Here is a 20,509-nt window from a genome sequence, read left to right on the forward strand (position 1 = left end):
TTTTTTTGTGGAAAATATAATTGTCAGATAAGATCACATTTCACGCTTTTTTGCTACTGAAGATATAGGAGCTGAATAACGAATTACTCACACAGGGTTCATTTTCCAACTTTTTCCAAAATTTTTCATTTTCCTGCCGGCACAGGCCACATAAATAAACACCAGTGAAGTACTTGAGGGTGGAGTAAAATCTACATTTCTTGTTGGCAGTATTTATATAAAAGAGACTGCATTGTAAAGACTTTAAAAGTTATAGGGAAAAAAGAAAAAGTAAAAATGAAAAAACACAAAATAGGGGTAGCACGTAGACAGATGTGCCAAATGTTAAAATATGAATTGACATTTTGACTTAAGATTAGGGAAATTGTAAGTTTGTTTGTTTGCTTTTCCAATTAAAAAAAAAAAAAAAAAAAAAAAAAAAAAAAAAAAAAACCTTTGCTACCATCTAAAATATCATTGCTTATTACAGTTAGTATTTAATTATTAATTATGACAGTAATTGGATCTAGAAACCCAGGAGAAAACAATGAAGTTCACATTTCCTACATCATTTTAAAGTCTTTTTTAAAAACTTAAGAGAAAATAAAATACTGATTATATCTAACTTTGGATAACTTACTTGTCTGACGTTTTACTCTTTTGCTTATTTTTAGGCTTTATTCCTCATTAGTCTGGAGCCAATATGTAAAATCATGCACAATATTTTAAGTTACAAAAGATATGTTTAATGAATAACTTATTTAAGAAAACATAAATATATCAACTTTAAATTTTTGCAAATTTAGTAAAGCTTTTATGGAATGCTTAGGTGCAAAATTATAATTACAGACCTGAGCATTGACCTTAAAAACTCCCATATATTCCATTAACTTTGTACCTGTAAGAGAAATTTAAAGTATCTAGTATGTTCATTGGACTGAATTTGAAACTAATTAGAAAATTGTTGATGTCCTCATATGGAAATAACTACTATTTTATGTATATAAGGATAGATAGATTCATACCTTCCAGTGAACAATCAATAAATACTGATTCTTTTTTTCCCATTTCTAAAAAACCATACTGGGCTTTTTGAATTCCAGGAGAAAGTCAATACTTATGTAGAAAAGCAGCAAAAACATTCTCTTCTTCACAAAACTCATCTTCTGTCAGAAGAAAACAATAAAAGATTCCAGTGGAAAAGGCCTCCAAAGAGAGAGAGAGAGAAATCCTTTCTCATCATTCTTATTATTTGAATTTGTTACATCAGCAAAAAAAGGCTAAATCTATACCTCTCCTCATGGGCTGGGAAAATTTCAAAACAACCTTGATTTTAGTGTCTTTTTTCCAGCTCTAATTAAATCTTTCAGTATTTTTAACCAATTGGGAATAAGCTTTTGTCAGTCTCACTGAAAATGTCAGTGTATGTTGGCCCAATACCAAACACCAGATAAATGCCTCTGGGACTATTAAACCTTTCCTCACATTTCCAGATTAGATTAGATTATTTGAAAGCAAATTTTTCACAGAAGAATTCCTTCCCTTGAAAAGGAGTATTTTCCCAGTAAATTTACCTTCACTGCAATTAAAAGGTCCATAAAAATCAGATTTCTTTTGCTTTGGTATTCAACCATGCTGCTTCAAAACTTTCAGGCAAGCCCTGAAAAGAATACCAGGTCTGAAACATTTGATCAAACCTTTGAATTCTACTGAGGTTTGCTCTTACTCATCTGTCACTTCTGAAAACAAACATTTTATTTATCGCAGCAAAGAACAGGAGATACTTTATCAATCCACAACCTCTCTTTTATCTCAGTTCTGATAATGGGGTTACAGAATAAACCTAACTTTCTTGGCCAAAACTTCAGATTGTGGCTCTAAGAAATTCTCTGTTTTACTTTTCGGAAATGTAGAAAAGATGAGTTGCTCCCTTCTTCCTATTTTCAGAGAAACCTCTCATGTTCATCTCACCTAAAACACATTCTTTATTATTAATTGTTCGTTTCCAGCATCATTGGAAACATTGCATAAACTGAAGTTTGTAACTGCAAGTGACATTAAAATAGCAATGGAAAACAGTTACAAAATGAAAAACAAAATCTAAATTTATTGCCAAAATGTTTCCAAAGTAAAATACAATAGATGAAGCTGTTTGTTTCTGGTTCTCTCTCTTGCCAGTAGCTTGACCTTGGAGCAACATAACTCCCTGCAGTTCACAGCTGACATTTGTCATGCTTGGCCATAGACCTCTGGAGGCTGGATCTCTGAGCGGAGGATGGATCTCTCATCACCCAGGGTTCCCTCTGTGGCTGGTGGAGGGGAATGGGCCCTCAGAGGATGCGTCACCTCATCTGCCTGACATCCTTGCTACTGAAGGAGCTGGAGATGTCAGTCTACATCACAGGCTCTGTGGAGACCAGTGGGCACCAACTGAGAGTTTGTTGGCTAGTTTTCTGGCACCCAAGGTAGAGGAGAGGACTGATATAAGGCCATTATCAAAATGAGGAAACCATGTGGTGTTTTACAAGCTTGTTGGATCAGAGGGATGGTCACTGCTTTGTTTTGCATTCCCAGTCACTGCCCAGAAGACCTTGTCACTTAACAACTGAATCATTGGCAGATTCAAAATGAGAGCATGATGCCACAGTTGAGTAGCTCCCTGTTTTGAAGGCTTCAGCCTCACCCATCAAGTTAAATGAGAGGGTTGGTGTGTAAGGAACTTACTTCCATTTTCTGAGGCACACAGGGGTCCCAACAAACCAAGATACTTTTCTGATTGTTATGCAACTTCTATTACATACAAGACTAATGATCATTGTGTTGAAATTAAGAAATTCACGCCTACAAATGAATCATATTGTTTGCCAAATTCTGTGCTTGACAAACACATATTGTCCATTTTTGTGTTACTTGAAGAAGAATGAACTTCAAGTCTGTTAAATTCTAAATCTGGGATTATCTACCTAAAATGTCAGTTATTCAAATTGTTTATGATTAAACATGACAAGGGGAGAGGAAATCTGAATTTTCTTCTGCTGTTCAAGACTGACAGAGTTTACATTATAAAGGAGAACTATAGGAATTGGTCAAACCAGAAATTTCAGAGACATGTTTGATAACAAGTATTAACCCAAAACAAAGTCTGGATAGTTTTAGACCAACAAACAAACAAAAGAAAGATCTCTGCAATGACAAACAGTGTGTAATCTTTATCTTTGTTTCCCAAATAAGTGTCATTATTGTGGACTTTCTGGAACAAGTCTTTCCCTGGCACAGTCCAATTTCTCAAGTCTATCTAATACTTGCGCTGAAATCTTTCGCCTTTTCTGTGTAATACAATTCAGTTGATACACATACAAACAACAAGTCTTATCTTGAAGTCAATAGGAAGTTTCTTTCTATATTCTGTGGAGCAAGACAATATACATGATGACCTTTCTATTGGGGAGATCTTACACATCATGGCCTAATGCAAAAGACAAATCAGAAAGTCAGTCTTCAAGAATGCATAACTTTTAGACTGCCAGAGAGAAAACTGCCCATTCCTTTCACAGTTGGAATCAACCAAACAGAATACCATCACCACTCCTTAAATGTACTGTTGGGTTTGGAAGTGCTTCTCTTTTGGAAAACTCTTTAAATTGGTCCAAGTTGGTAATTTTTGGAAGACAATATTGCATTCAGTCATTTGAAACTAGTGCTACAAATTGCACTGATATGCCTTAATGGTTCTTGCAGAAACAAACATACCATCATTTCAGTCAGTTAGTCAAAGACACATTTTTCTCTCTGTTTTTTTCTCAACATTTTTCAATGTATGTTGTACTGAATAAAGCAGAAAAAAGGTTTTATTGCCATTTCTCTTTATACAGCCCTACAGAACAAAAATGGCCTGATCTTGTAAATATTTATGTTCCAAAATCAAAAGATATGTATATTTGGGTCTTATGAATTAATTTGTTGAAGATAAATGGGCAGTACTTCTCAGGAGAATTTTCTAAATTTCTCCTTAGAGTTGGAAAGCTGTAGGAATACTTTCTTTCCCAAACCATTCATGGGTGTATTCCAAACGAAAAGACAGAAATCAATATCTGTGAATTTGGCCAGAGATTTGGAATTTAATGGTTAAGCAGAGAGAGGGATTTCCTATACTTCAGAATAAATCATTTCACTGACACAGTAATTCAATACTTTTGCTAGTGTTGAAATTCATACGGTTCATCTGATAAGGTCTGTCTATGTGTAAGCCCAGAAAAAGTTGTTAAAAATGGATATGAGTTTAGAACCACGTGTGGTCCCAGAGATGCCATCAGCCTTAACACAGTTCGTATTTAGTCATTCACCTCACTCAAATAAAACTTCCTAACAAATTCTTGAACAACATTGAATCCTGGCTTGGATCCCATGAAAGGTTGCATGACTTTCCTACCCACATGTGCTGGTTTATGCACCATGTCGTAGGTAACCGCCCACCAAAAATCCCTGGAGTCCCATGAGACTGCACTATAGGTTTTCCTTCTTTCCATGGCCTCTATCTTCTTCCTGGTAGCATCAGTAATAAGCCTGAGGTTGACTTTAATGTCTTTACCCATCCTGCTTCATGTGAGCAGGCCAGTTTTACAAACATCCATCGGCTACCGATGACTGCTATGACTGAAAAGGCACAGCCTATCAGGAATGTATGGTTATTCAATGCAGTCTGTACCTCCTTCAAAGCAGAGTTTAGCTGATTGTGTTTTAAAGCACAGGCTGATATAGTCACATGCTGCTGGTTAACTGTTGGGATAGCTCCAGCTCTTTGCAACCTCTAAAATATAGTTCCAGCAGCAAACTGGAAATATCAACGCTTTCTTATTCTAGGTCACTTAAAGAGTATATATTCAGACACTGAGCATGTAAATCTCATAACTGAGTAAAACTCAATATAATATATTTAACAGAGGTTTCTTAAACTGTCACCAATACTTACTCAGCAGGATGTGGAAACTTCTCTTCATGCTTTGGGTTCCCCTCTCTTCTCTACATGAAGTTTCAGAGTTAGCTTAAATGTTTTATAATTATCTATGTAGCAAGAAAGTGCCTGTTCCGGTCCCCTAATGTAAGTGAAGGGGAGGAAAAATCCACAGAAAGTAAATCTGTCCTTTTTTTTTTTTCCTTTTAAAAGGTCCTCCAGCCTCTACAACAGAGGTGTCCTCGACAAAGGATGTGGAGCAAATGTCCTCCCTAATAACACTAAGTCAAGAACTTCTGGGAATTACAAATAGTCCATAACTCGCAGGGTAGCGGTGAGGAAAGGAAAATAGGGCAACGGAAATTAGAATTGTGCAAACAGCAGGGTTTCTGTTTGGTGACCGAAAAATTAAACCAAAAAAAAAAAAAAAATCATTTTGGGTCAGCCCAAAGTACTTGTCAAACTCAAAATGAAAGAGCTCATTTCGCTTTCGTACCTCTTTTCATCGTTTGAGAGAAAATGTAGGTAAAATTCTAAACCAAAACAGTATTTTGAAATATAAAACTGAAATATTTTATTTGGAAAATGTCAAAATTCAATACTTCAGTATGATTTCCCTTTTCCGAGCTGTAACTATTGACCGAAATGAAACCAAGCTTGTCTGACTCAAATTACTTCTTTATTTTCTTTTTTTTTTCAGTAATTGTTTGTCCCAGACATTTCCTTGGTTATAAGGGAAATCTCCAACTTCTACTTCCTTTGTCTATTCAAAACTGACCATTACTCAGCATCTTTCACACACCCACAAGCCACACATACCCTGCCTGCAAGAAAATCTATGTAGGAAACTCTGCAAAATTTGCCGTGTGCCATTTTCAGGGCTCCAGCGCATTAGGTTACCATGGCAGAGTCTTCCATCTGGTGGTTTTCCAGGTTGAGGAAGTTGATACATAAATTACTATCATTTACACTGGTGAACAAATGGTTTATTTGGGTTTGTCCCAGGGTGGAAAGCTTGAGAGATTGATTTGATGTGTTGGGGTAGGACAGCTCAAAAAGGATGATGTGGAAGGGGTCTAGAGGAAGTAGAAGAGAGAAATAAATTAATTATCCATTTGTGAAGAGATGCTATCAATGAGGAACAGCACAAATGGTTCTAGGTCTAGCCTCTATAACCAAGGAAGAAAACAGGTACTTCTAGAGAAAATCCCTCTCATTCTGTTCAGAGTCACAGTCTTTATAAACCTCTAATGTAGATCAGATGAATCACACCTGAATAATTCCTATTACCCTTCATTACATGTAAATTGAGCCAAGTATAACTTTGGGATAGGCTTGTCTATGAAAGGTCAGTGAGATGAATTCTCCAGCTGGTGTTTAACTTCCTTTCTTTAACTTTTACTGTCAGCTGTTGCAAGTTTGAATGATAAGAGAAAGGATGTCAGACAAAGAGAAAAGGTGTTGGACAACAGCTCTTGATAATGTCATTGCTTATCCCATAAGTAAGAAAATAAATATCCTCTTCAATATAGTAAAAGGTTAAATCTCTAACGCGGTCATATGTTATCAAAGCCTGTCTGGCTGTCACCATTGGGTCACTTCTGCCTTGACTGTGAGCAGGGATGTAATTCATTTGTTGAGAGACACACAGCAGAGTGTGGAGCAAAGCAAACCACATTGATTGCATCTAGGTTGACAGGCAATGGACATCTATCACCCAGATGCATCATATATCAGCTCAGTATGTGAGTTCCCACAAGAAAGTGTTATATCGGTTAACATAAACCTTTTTCAAATTGGGTGTGGGTGGATGTTTTTTGTCCTGAGAACACTCTGATTCAGGACTGACAAGGCATAGCTTAATCTTGCTTTAATGACAGTTCATTACAACAGCTGATGTAAGACGCATTGAAACTAACTAGATCTGGACTAGCTTTGATTCCTCTTTGAATCTAATTATTAAACTATCAAGACAGAAATCATTTCCCCCAAATATTTTTACAATTTACAATACCTATTCATGGAGATTCCTCTAGATGTCTCTTTAGCAATCATTTTTTAATTTTAATTTCCCTGAGATGCCATGTTTACAAGACTTCACCTGCGCTGCCAACTCAACTGGATCTTTTATTCTGAGGAACTTCATCATGACTTTTTTTTTAAAGATGTGGACAGAATACTGCTGACTGGATGAATAAACAATAAAGCTTTGTTCAATAAGTCTTTACCAGTTGCTGACTATCCACAATTATATTTATCCTGATTTTCTGACTATTTGGATACTTCTGACCTCTTCAACCTTTATCCAGCCACTAATGACTTTGGCTGTACCAGAGCAACTCTTTTGTCTCCACCCAGGGGACATTGCTGAATCTCAGAAGAATCACAGAATCATAAAGGTTGGAAAAGACCTCCAAGATCATCTGGTCCAACCAGATCATCTGAAAAACCTGATAATGAAAAAAAGTGTGTAAAGTGTTCTTCAGTGATTTCACATTTATATGTCTAGGAGCTTGTGTCAAGAGGAGGCACCAAGCAATTCCCTTATGAAGTGCTCTCAATCCATGATGCTGCAGAGCACTGTCTGGGCTCAGCATGCCTATGGGTCAGTGAGAACTCAGTGCTTTGAATTTTCAATTAATTGCTACTGCTTGACTGTTTCCATCTCATCTGACCTGAGAAGTGGGGGACAGTTTGAGATATTTTTTTTGCCAACGAGACCAGATCTTTCCTAGGGAGGTGCTGAGGCAGAACCAATGAACCTTACCAGTGACTCTCAGGAGTGTTGCTATTTTTCCCAACCCACCCACAAGAAAGGCTGATTCATGTGCTCCCCACTAAGCCCCAGCCTGTGACAAGTGGAATTTTCAGCATTAGGGTGAAGAAGCATTTCCCCAAGCTTTCCTAAGCTTGCATCCTTTCTGGATACAAGGATATAGCCACTGGCCCAGCAGCCCTGCATACATGGCATGTGTCACCTCCCTTGCATTTGAGTAAAAGAGAAAAGCTCTATAAAATAGCAATATTTGATGACTCAAAATATTTATTATAATAAATTATTGAATAGGCATTTATAAAACAATACATCTGCATATAAATATTACACAGCTGTTTTAGTTTCATAGTTCATGTAAAAGCCTCTAGTACAGCTTCATAAATACATTTTCTTGGCTATGTTTCAATTTATATAAATAAAAGTATGTATAATTATTACCTTAAAATAAGTTACTATTAAATATAAGTGAAAAAAATAATTTCTGAATGTCCAAAATACCAACACTTCAGGTAAGGGTCAGAAGAGGGCAACATACACAAGAGAGATTTCCAATAAAAGACTCAAAACTTCCTGGCCACAGAGCACTGCCTACCTTGACCAAAGCTGACACAGGTGTCAAATCTCAGCCTATTAAATACAGAAATAGTTGCCTTATTCCGATGCAGATGAGCAGAGTAGGAGCATGCCTTTGAAAATAACTCGTGTGCTGTGTTGAAATGTAGCCACACACACTGTTCTGGAGTTTTCATTTGCAAAGAAGACAGCAGTATGCACCCTGTCTCTGCCTAATTAGTTGGCTATTTTCAGTACAGGTTAAAAAAACATATACTTCATCTACAGATGTGACTTTTTTCCTCAGTAGTTAATCAATTTGAATAATAGCATGAGTTTTTTGGAGACATCTCTTCAAGACTGATCTGATATTTTTTCAGTTTTTCTTCTTATTCCCTCCCTTCTTTGGGGCATCAGTACAAGCATTTTCTACGTAGTCAAACAGTAAATCCAGTTCTCCGATGGCTTTATTCTTTCCGTTCTCTCCCAACTAGAAAAGAGCAGAATACAAGGTTTAGCATCTCACCATTTCTCAAATTTAAATTAAGCTTGTCACAGAAATTGACTTGGGAACTTACTCTCCTTGTTCTCACAAGCAGTTCTATTAAAGACATTATACCATAAGATACAAATTAGCTCTTTCAAATCCAGTCTAGGATACACAATGATCTGCAGACTGACTTCTGAGGGACAATTTTAAATTACTATAACACATGCAGAGAGTTAATAGCACCAATGAAGGAGGGCTGGAAGTAGAAACATCACTAATCCCTTCTTTTATGCCCCTGCAAACTTCATATCTTAAATAAACTCCAGAGCTTGTTTCATAACTAGGTCAGCCTTAATTCAGCTAAATAATTGGGGTTTTGAACTGTTCTATTTAAATGTTGGGAAAACATGTACCTGTTTCATTTTGCTCTTCATCTCCTCCAGATTCTTTTCAATGTGCTCTCTGTTTCCTGAGAATTTCTATTAAAAATAATAATAATAAAATTAAATTAAAATTAAAATTCAGAGGTAACATTGTCATCTGTATGTGACAGTATGCTGCTGCTTTTTCTACTTTTTTTTTTCACACTTTCCTATCAACCTCCAGTTTGGTATCTTAAATCTGAGGTTTCCTTTCATATCACTGCCTTTCGCCACTCTTTGTGCAGCTTTCTGAGATTCAGGAGCAGTGATGAGATTCATGAGTCAGCAACGGGAAAGAAGCCCGACACAACTTACACATCTGCTCAGCTCCGAGGTCAGGGATGCCAGGAACTGTGCCACCTCCTCAGTGTATGGGTACTTCTCCCTGGCCTCGGTGAGAAGGACGTCTTTCACTATAATCTCCACAATTCTCTTCATCATGTAACAGCGGTTGTTTTCCTATGCACACAAGTAGAAGGTCACGTTAAATCATGGTGAGAGGTCAAAGAGTGCTGCAGAAGGATGTCAAATCGTCCGCCTGGTGTAGGACTTACCTTGATGTTGATGTAGAGCTGCTGCCCAATGAGCCTGTTGTCAGTGTCCTGGTCTGAGGCCCTGGCCTGACAGAAAAAAGGAAATGTCAGGTGAGGGTGGGAGCCTTACCTATAAGTTGACAGTAAACCCTAAGGTTTTTATCAATAACAGTCCAGGTGACACAAGGAAATGGACACTATAGATATCTTGTTCAGGGTAGATAAGCTCAGACATTGTGGTTGTTTCTCCCCTTAACTGTCTAAGAATCAAGATCATTGGAAAATAAATAAGCAGAAATCTGAATTCATGTCCCTCTCTTAAACATTAGATGTCATAGTGGTTACAATGACTAAAGCAGATACTGTGGGTGGCCATCCTCAGCGTGGCCCGCAGTGCTGCAGGGAGGTGCTGCAGCTCTCAGTGGTGTGCAACAGGGGGACCCACACATGGCAAGAGCAGGCCAAAAACCCATCCAAACAGAGAACCCCAGGAGCTGCCTGGCCAATGCTGGAATCCCAAACAGACCCAGCTCTGAATGGGCTGGGGAACAAGAGAAATGTAAGCTCATGCCTCACAATTGTCACAGCAGCCACTCCAGAGGAGCTGAGCTGCACCAGGGCTGCAGGACAGGCAGCATCTTCCCCTGACCACACCACCAGTGGGCAACAGACCTACTCCACATGTCAAGAACCACCTCACTGCAAGTATGCGTTGCTCTATGGAAAGGCATGAGAAAGAGAGAGAAACACTAAAGGCTAGAAGCCGGGGAACCGGCAGAGGAGGAGGTCCCCATATCCTGCCATGAAGGGCAGATGGGTTACTGTACCATTTTAGCCAAGGTGTAGGTGCGATTCCTGATGTAGTGCTGCTGAAAGTTGGTCTTCCTGAGCCTGCAGGTTTGGTGGCTGGTTGAACCCACCCCTGCCCCTTTTGGAGGCAGAGGGCTGGTGAGAAGAAGAGGGAGACAGCAACAGCAGCAGAAAAAGACCCATACTGAGAAGCTCTTGGTCAGGGTCTGCAGGGAGGTCATGGTTCACGATCCAAAGTCGTCCGTCCCAGCAGGCTGCAGTTACAGAGGTCAGCACTGATGAGAGAGAGTAATGTTAGCATCAGGGAGAATAGGCAAGGGCAGAACAGGACAGGCACAAAGGCTGCTAGTCTTACCTTTGCTGTGATTCTAGATGTGCTCTGAAGGAGGTGAGGTGCACCTTATATAGGGCCATCAACATCTCTCTCAGCTTTTTTTTTTGTATTGGTGGTGAATTAAAAATGACATCAGCAAGTCTCTTACTTTCCAGTATCCTCTTCTGAGAACTACCTAACCACTATAAAACCCACAAATACAACTTCAAGGCCATTGTAGTCCTTAGGTTCTTATAAAGCAAACCAACATTTAATGCAGGGACAAAACAGGGGGTTTTACTGGGGCAAGAATCCTGAATCCTTTTCACATAAAAACATTTGAGAAACGTGTGAGTGTGTGCCTTCTGTCCTGATTGCACCACACTAATTATATTGGCAATTTGATGGCAGGTAATATCATCTGTATTTATTTCTGTTCATCTTCTGTTGTAAAGGACCCATGCCCCACTGGAGCTGATGGGGGTACACAAATGGTCAGTCTGCTCCAGACCCAAAGGACTGACCAACTGACCACCTGTGGTTCTCATCCTGCAAACACCCTTCCCATGCTGCACCCCAGTGGAGTCACAAGCTGTCTGACCATCACTGCATAATTCCCTCTGAGAGATCAGAAACTCTGGGACCAACACTGTATTTCTCATATCCCTTATCTCCCAAATTCCCATTTTCAAAAAAAAAAAAAAAAAAAAAGGATCTGTGTTCCAGGCTGTAACCAGGGGTGATGATGAGAGCCACGGTCATGAACTTATTTGTCCAGGTGATTTCCATGTTCCTCATCCTGTTCTGCTGATGTAAAGGTGCAGTACTGCACCTTGAGCCTGAAATATTACGCAGGGTGCTAGAGGGAAACTGTACTCTTTTTAGAGAGCAACTTGCAACCCAGCTGAGATCACAATACATGAGGATGCAGAACTGGTACAAATGCAAGCTCCTGGTTGCCTAACACCCACAGGGCATGAAGGTGACAAATACGAGAAATTGGACCCAGCAAGCCAAAGCTCCAGCTCTGCATCTGAGAGCAAAGAGGGGTGACCCTAGGGCTGACCTTCACCCCCTGTGGCTGAGGCTCTCGGGACAAGCATAGCTCATCTGGAGCTTGCCTTATTATGTGCGGAAGGATAGAGCAGGAGGACCACTTGCTGGAGCAACTTAGAGTTACAAGATGGGGAAAAAAAAATCCCCAGGGAAGGGCAAAATGAGGTGGGGAGAATTTGGCCCTTACCTATAGTCACTATTATCCTCTGAGCTGAAATGCCCATCTCTTTTCTTATACCTCCTAAACAGAAGCAGTTTAAGGCCAGCTGGCACCAGGTTTACACTTTAGCTTCCTCTAATATATCCACATCCTTCACCTCTCTATGCCTCAGTCACCCTCCGTTACCTCTCAACTCGGCTCTGCACAACCCTGTGCCCTTGAAGCTGCACCCCCTCACTCTGGAGCTGGTCCCAGCAGAGCCATCATCACCGTGTCCCTTTCCATGCCTCACAAAGATATCCCACCCATTCCCATGTCTGGCCTTCAACAGCATCCTGACTGCAGTGGGCAGAAGAAAGAGAGAGCAAGCCTGGACCCAGGGTGCTGATGACGCAGTTCCTGCCCCAGATGTACCAAAAGACTATTCAAGAATATGTTTATAAACTCTTTTCTGTGAATTTTTCATTTGCCAGGCTAATAGGTCCAGCTGGGGAGCAGGTCAATGAGAAGACATGAGGATGAGCTATACTTAGCCAAAAGACAGGCATTTGTGACCAAACCAGGAGAAATATAGACAGAGAGGCTGTTTCAAAAGGATTGACCTCCTCTGAAGTGCACTCCCATGAACTCCTCTCTGGGTGTTACATAGTCTGACAACCACAGTCTAAGTTTGGTTTCTCTTACTTTTCCACCAGCTCATCCAGCAGACCAGATGTACTAAGACCGAAACAAAGCTGTGAACAGGCATTTAGACCTTTCCTGAAGGGAGCAGGAGCCCTCCTCCTGCTCCAGAATCCCTGTCCTCCTGACCTTCTGGATCCCACCCCACCATCCCTTTGGTCAGTCACTCTCATCAGAGGAGAATGCAGTTTTGCCTGACCTCTTCTTGTGGTTCAGAGCTCATGGAAACAGTTTGTGACTTGCGCATGCAAGTGCTGTGGCACTCGTGTCAGTTCAAACTGCTGTGAGGAGCCCACATGCTCCCAAGCTTCCTGCCCTGGTGGATAACTACATAACACCAGGCAGAGGGATGAGGAATTAAATGCAGAATCTGTCTTCTGCCTTCTTTTATGCAATGATTATAGGTTCTCTTCTATCTGGCTTCTCAAGTAGTGCAAATCATAGATGGGGACATACCTATTTTCATAAATTAAGTTAGACTATGTAAGGCTTTCTTTCTCTCTCCTATGCTTTTAGTCCTCTCTCAGTCATATATCACTGGCTGTGCCAAGATGTCTTCCTCCTGAGGCTTTCAAAAGAGCTTGTTTCATTTGTTTAATTTACCTCCCTGCCTCTGATATTCACCTTTATTTTCCAGACACTTAAATGACCATTGTAAGTTCATTAATTCATACTTCACAAATTACCTTTTCATGACATTTCTAAAGCCTTTGCATTAATTCACCTTTTGTTTTTGTGAGTTATAACAAAACTCTTGTCTGTTTCCTAATCACCTTTCATCAGGTGACCAGTGGTTCTTGATGTACCCCTGAGCTACGGTGTAGCCACGGGCATGGTTGTAGTTATTCCCTGTAGCTTGTCAAGAGAAAATCTTTGGAAATGGGGCTATGTCCTCCTTTCCCATGGTCTGCTATTTCTGTTCTGAGGCTGCACTGAACAAGGATGCGACCGGTCACCGCTATCACTGACTAGCTCACTGATCCCTACACAGGAGACACACATCCAGCTTTCTTCCTCTGTTAACATTGCCAAGTATTCTAGCAAGTAATATGGTAATGAGCATTTCCCAAGGGCCTGAACTACTGATGTCTCATGATATACTATAGTCATAAGCTTTAATTTTTAAAGTGTTCTCTCTGAAAATAAATAAATAAATGCCCTGAACTCTTTGAGCTTGGGGAAAACAGGGAAGGGGGAATCAAACAAGCAAAATTCAAAAATCAATTTTCATTTTTAAGTGTATGAGGTTTTGTAGGTTTAATGCTATTTTAATTTTTTAGGCTAATAGTACAGTTTTTAAAAATATTATAAGAAAACATACCTGCTCTTGTTCTATTTTAATTAAAACTTACAAAGATCTCTGAACTTTTCTAAAGTAGCCCCTGCATTGCTTTTTAAGTATAATTACTTCAAAAATTAATTTTGAGATTTTTCACAGATCACCTTTTCTCCACAGTGATGCCCTGAGAGTTAAACATCTATCCTATTGCTGACTTTATCGATAAACTTTTGAAGTGTAATTGCATGGAGTTTCCCTACTTCATTAAGAAACCATAGTGGTTGAATATTCTCGACAATGACTTCTTGACCCGTATTGATCACAGGATTTTTTGAGGAGGTCTGGAACTCTGCATCACGTCTGCCTCAAAAGCCACAAACACTTCCTTCTTTGAATGAGGCCACAGGTGAATAACCAGTACTGTACTTCAGTGCTCATCCGCTGTGTATTACTAGCACACTGGCATGCAGGAATTTTCTTCAGCTTTAATACATTTTCAGTTAGCTGGGATTATATTGCTTTATTAGAAACATCCTCAGGATCAAGCACTGGACTGGAAACATTGTCAGGAGTAGGCAAGTGGAAGAAAGAGTCTGTGTATTGTCCTCTGGGGTCTTTCACCTGACAAATGGAATTCTCTTAAATACCTGTACAAATAGACCACAGATAACATAGCACTTAAAACCGAACAGGCAATTCATCTGGAGACATCCCCAGCTTTCTCATGGCCTTGTTTTTGCTCCATTATTATTAATATTTAATTAATTTTGAATAACAATTTTATTTTATTAAAATAAATGTTTAAAAATGTCTATTAGCTCATGTGTGACTGTGCAATTCATTGCATTTTATCTCAGTTCTTCTACACTACGTTTCTTTCCTAGACTTTCATGCTTGAAAAGATGAAAGCAGACATTAAAAATGTTCCAGACAGATCACAGAGTCCTAGGATGGCTGCGGCTGGCAGGGCCCAAAGCAGGGACACCCAGAGCAGGCTTTCCAGGACCACGACCAGGTGGGTTTTTAAAGATCCCCAAGGAGGAGACTCCACAGCCTCCGTGAGCAGCCTGGGCCATGCTCAGGCACCCGCACAGCACAGACGTGCTCCTGGTGTTCAGAGGGAACCTCCTCTGCTCCAGTTTGTACCCTTTGCCTCTTTTCCCAGCACTGAGCAGCACTGGAAAGAGCCTGGCTCCATATTCCTTGCACCTTCCCTTTGTGTGTTCATAGACATTGACAAGATCCCCCCCGAGCCTCCTCTTCCCCAGGCTGACCAGGCCAAGCTCTCAGCCTCTCCTCACAGGGGAGGTGCTCCAGGCCCTCACCATCTTGGTGACCCTGCATTAGACCCTCACCAGTATGCCCAGGTCTCTCTTGTACTGGGGGGCCCAGAACTGGACCCAGCACTGCAGGTGCAGCCTCACCAGCACCGAGGAGAGGGGAAGGATCACCTCTTTTGAAGTGATCAAGCTCCACAGGAGTCTTATTTCAGTCAGCTCTGTGCCCAGCAATGAAAACATCAGTAATGGAAATTGATTCTTCTTTACAGAACTTGAAAATAAGCTTTTCATTCAGCTATTCATTATGAAGATATCCTAACACATTTCTGGGCATGATCGTTAGCAATGGCAGAAGGGATTTGTTTTCTATGGAAGAAACGATATTAACACAAAGACTAGGAGAGTACATATAGCATTTGACCTTTACATTTTTGCCTTCTTCATGATAGGTTTAATGATGTGTAAAACACTGAGAATTTGTTGGAAGGAGGATTATTTTATTAAAATTGCTTAGCCTGAGACCGTTAAATGAATTCAGAAAATACCTCAGCACAAACAAGTGCCAGACTTCGGTGCCGACACTGCTGACTCAGGCTTTTAGTGGAGGATGTTAGATTCACCTACCTCTCCTGACAGTAACACTTTTGTTACAGAGTAAGTACCATATTTCCTCTGACAGTAACACTTTTGCTTATATATCTGCTATCCCATCAAAACCATTTTTTTCTGACCTCTGTTGGGTTCTGTTACATAATTTCTGGGTCTATTAAATAAAAGATGCTACATTATAAACATCATAAAATCAGTATTTCATATCATGAAAAGTCTACATGGGTGGGAACTAGTAGTTTGTTGTAGTCCCAAACTGCAGTTGCGTTCTTGGTGTAAACAGCTTTATTTTCACCTCAGAAACACTGATGTAGTGGAGTTCCAAGAGAGTCCCCAGAGACAACGTGGGACGACAACATGCAGCTGCTACTGATATTACTACTGCTGCCCTGGGACCACTGATGTGGTAACTTCTATTGCAGTGTCAGGAGGAATCAGTGATTAATACAAAACCAAAAATTAACAGTCAGTGGAAGTGCACCAGATGTTAGTACGGTGGCCCTGCCTCTGCACAACTGCTGCTGACATGGGTGAAACATAAAGATAAGTTTTAGTCGGACTTGCCGATCGGAGCCATCACCTAGCTCACGCGGACGGGAGAAAAGAGAATTTAGACCATATCAGGGCACACAGCTTCGTGCCACCAGAAGTACCTCTATTTGCCTCTCCACCATACAGCTAGTTCTCCTAATTTGGAGCGTAAAATCAAGCATCTATTATGCGACTCTGTCACTTTATTTAGTGACCTACATATATCCAACTGTGTCTTGCAAATAGTCAGATCAGGTGAAGTGAAACTTCTGTGCTTCCTGTTAATGTGGTGTGCTTGCACAGCAGTGACTCAGTGGCATGGCAAAGTGGAATTACTGACATAGTGCATCTCAAAGCAAACCACTCTAACTGGGAACACCATTTTGCAAGCTGGTTTATAACCCAAAATTCAGCGGTATATGCTTACTCGGGTTAAGAAATAGCCTCAGCATCACGGACCTTAATTTACCAAGTACAATCAGTTTTACCACGTAACAAATCCACTGCATCATCAGTAATTAAAATTGTTCTGAAGGGGAGCAACATTGTTTAAGGTGGAGTACTTCTACCCAGATACCGCCCACTGAGGGCCTGAGTTCAGCAGCATCTCCTGACGGCGAGCCCCTGACTGCTCGGTCATTCTGTGTGAGGGGGCTGCTGGAGAAGGAGGTGACAGTCCCCGTGGTGCTGGCAGTAGTCTTCCAGTTAGCATCGGTCTCTAGGAAGTCATCATTCCCCACTCCAGCCCTTCTCCAACCTCCAATAGTTACTCTACTGCCCATCTCCCAAGGGAGTATCTTAGTCAGCAAGTTTCCTGTTGGAGTAGGGCTATTGTCAAGAGCGTGAGATTTATGGGGCCAAAGGGAGGCCAAACAAAGTAACTACAGCCTAGCAATTAGGATGCTGTTTTCCTGGGTTATCTGTTTTTAGCCACATGTCGTGTAAGCTAAAATACGTAAGCAGGCTGGAGCCAGCTTCCCCCTGGAAGCACAAAGAGCACACTCCTCACGAGAGCACTCCTCTGGGAACACCTCAGGCCAGGAGGACACCGAGCTTCTGTGTGTTCCCACCGGGCCTCACTACAGCCCTCGGGGATGAGAGCTGGGCACGCAACGCCCCAGGACAAGGAGCATCACCAATGCCTCTGTGTGCGTGTGTGTGTGTCAATTTACTGGCTAGAAAGGGACCTGGGAAGGGTAATCAGAGAAGTATGTGCTTCCTGGATCCTGTCAGCCACTACTGTTCAACTTGAAGTCACCCCAGGACATGCAGACACCCCAGGACATGACAGTGTTAAACAAAGCCATCCTGAGTAAAAAACGTGTTTATAAACACACACACACACAAAACATGCATAGGTATCAGACTTAAACACAGTTAAAAGTAAAAGCTTTGAGGCCCGCTCAAAAACCTGCATAGGTTACGACCTCAGTTACTTCAGGAAAGGCAAACTAGCATCAACATAGATTAGTCACATTTACAAACTCACGTGCTTTACTAGAAAACTTGATCGAAACCTCTGAAGGCAATGGGGAGTAAGAAACTTCAGCCATCCTTTTTCCCTCCATCCAAAGAACTGCCTGCACTCCGCATTTACTGCCATGACTGTACGACCAAGGGGAAGCTCATACCAGCAAAGGAGTGCTTTTGTTCTTGTGCCTTTGTTCCAGCCCCATGAATGAACTAATCTGATCCTACAAAAGGTAAATAAACTTCCAACACTATCAGGTGTTACTTGGCTTCCCAAAGGGCTGCCAGCCTCCAGGTAAACCTTGCATTGTTCTCGGTCCTCCACATCAACAGGACACTGAAGGACCACTGAGCGCCGTCCCTTGGGGTTTCTTGGGACTCTTCCTATATCACATATACTACAGACGAGCTGTAGTCAATATCCGAGTATTTAGGTAACTCCTTTACATTGTTCACATGGCACTCCAGATGTCCCTTCATCATACCAGCAAACTCAGAACAAAAAGCAAAACAGAACTTGGATATGTAGGAAATTGGGGTTTTGGGGTTAGCTACCACCCACTGCCCTCTTTACAGCTTCTGCTGCAATCATTGCATACCAGCATCATTTTCCTACCAGTTTTCAAAGCCAGATGAATCTGCACCAAAGACCTGGCAGCACCCCAGGGAGTTAACTGTAGCTCCAAACACTTCAGGAGACACAGGTCTGTAGAGGTTTGGGTAACTGCAGGAATTGGGAGTGTAATTTTAGGTGGCTTCAAATGAAATTAGTTTTGTTTTGTTTTTATTATAACCATTTAAATACTAATGAGAAGTTTTCATTATCTCTCATCTGTGTGTGCCTGGGTAATGGAACTATTTTGTTACAGGCTCTGCTGAAAATCAGTCAACTAGTGCATAGCAGAACTTCCACTTGCATCAGATGGTGACCGGGCTCTTTGCAGACAAAATTTACCACCCAGTAACAACTGCTCTGACACCACAGCACCAGCTGCCAGCCCAGCCTTGCAGGAACAGGCAGCTGTAATGAAGCAGCATGGCGTTATGCAAATAAAAGCACGCGAAGTTTTTCAAAGAAACTGTGCTTCCTGCCCCTCTTCAAATAATACAAAATTGCTGGGCAACTATTACAGCTAGCAGAGGAAGAAAAATGAATTTCCCAGTGCTGTCAGCAATGATGCCGAGAATCAGATGAAGGAAACATCTTGGTAACATGAAGAATTGGAGTGAAGGATAGATGTGATGACTGGTAACTTCCCTTCCCTTCACCCTTCTGTAACACAGGCTGGTTTTCAACCTGTGGCCCTTAGGTGCAGGGCAGATTCAGACTACCTGTAAGACATCAGTGAAAGCACATCTGTTTTCAGGAGGCTGTTAATCACTACACAGGGATCCACATGAGCAACACATGGGTCTATTAATCAAAAAGGCTGAGAATCCCTATGTAACAGCACACCCATAGTGACTTAGGCATCACTGGAAGAGCACTGGGCAGCCTTAGGACTTAATCCAGACATAAACATTCCTTCTTGTCTACCAATTACTTGTCATTAAAAGTAATCTAGCACTGGTGGCTAAAGAAACTGACTGCTCACATTTGGAAGGTTAATGACATTCATACACTTCACATAGGCATTAAAATTTTAAAGTAACAACTAAATATTACTGCAAAATCACTGCATTTTAGCAGGACTTTTATTGGATGGAATTACCCACAACCCAACATTTTCTCAAAACCCTTTTCTCCATAGCTGTAAAGCCCTAACTGATCCTTCCCTAACTGTTCAGTCCAGGGTTTCAGGGATACACTCAGCATTTTAAGGCTGACACACCATGAAAGGCACTGGAAATTGAGACACTGGAAAGAAACAAAAGTCCGGTGACATAAAATGATGCCTAAATACTACCTTGCTGCTACTGTAAGCATGAGGTAAATCCTCAAAACTCTCTTCATTCTCAGGGGGCATCCAAACTTTCCCAGAGAAATTGCCTAAGCACTTATAAAGTTGTTTCATGCCTCCCACTGAAGCCAAGCCACTGTGAGCAATTCAGCCAGGAGGAGGATGCTAGAAGCGAGCACAGCTTGGGCAATAGTGAGCACAGCTTTGCTCCAGTCCCTAGTCCAGCAACTGTTTATATGCAAAGTAGAGAAGATTCAGTAGAAGTATAAGGTATGGGAAGGACTTTTCCCCAGTGGCAGTGGTCTGTGAGGAGAAACTGGCTGACTGATGGGTGGTTGAGAGCTGTGAACCCACAGCAGTGAGATTCACCCGCTACTGGAGCAGAAGACCTGCAATTCAACCAACTATTGACTGGATCCATTGTTAATGTGCTGGTTTTGTAAATCTTGTCCTTGACAAGCTCCCAAAGCTGTTTCTTCCTTACAGATGCATCTCCTACTGGCAACTGACTTCCTCCTTGTTTAACTTTTTTGTCTCCCCACTCCAAGGTTTTTAAGATTTCCTTGACTGAAAACAATACACAGTCACTGTACAGCACGCATTTGTGATTATTAATAAAGGGTGCACTTTTGAACTTTTTCCATGTTCAGATTACTGGAAAACACAACAGGAAACATGTTTGAAAGCTGGACTGAGTCAGAAAAACAAAATTAAAA

General features: G+C 41.0%; 1 protein-coding gene across 1 annotated transcript; it reads right to left on the bottom strand.

Annotated features, from left to right (window-relative positions):
* Positions 1–8,634: 8,634 nt before the first annotated feature.
* Positions 8,635–10,734, bottom strand: IL22 (interleukin 22). The gene is made up of 5 exons (XM_032180571.1): positions 10,531–10,734; positions 9,725–9,790; positions 9,486–9,629; positions 9,162–9,227; positions 8,635–8,748 (listed from the first exon to the last, which is right to left on the bottom strand). Exons 1-5 carry the CDS (start codon positions 10,732–10,734, stop codon positions 8,635–8,637), a joined length of 594 nt encoding a protein of 197 aa, XP_032036462.1.
* Positions 10,735–20,509: the final 9,775 nt, after the last annotated feature.

The sequence above is a fragment of the Aythya fuligula genome, chromosome 1, assembly GCF_009819795.1.
Source record: "Aythya fuligula isolate bAytFul2 chromosome 1, bAytFul2.pri, whole genome shotgun sequence".
Lineage (NCBI taxonomy): Eukaryota > Metazoa > Chordata > Aves > Anseriformes > Anatidae > Aythya > Aythya fuligula.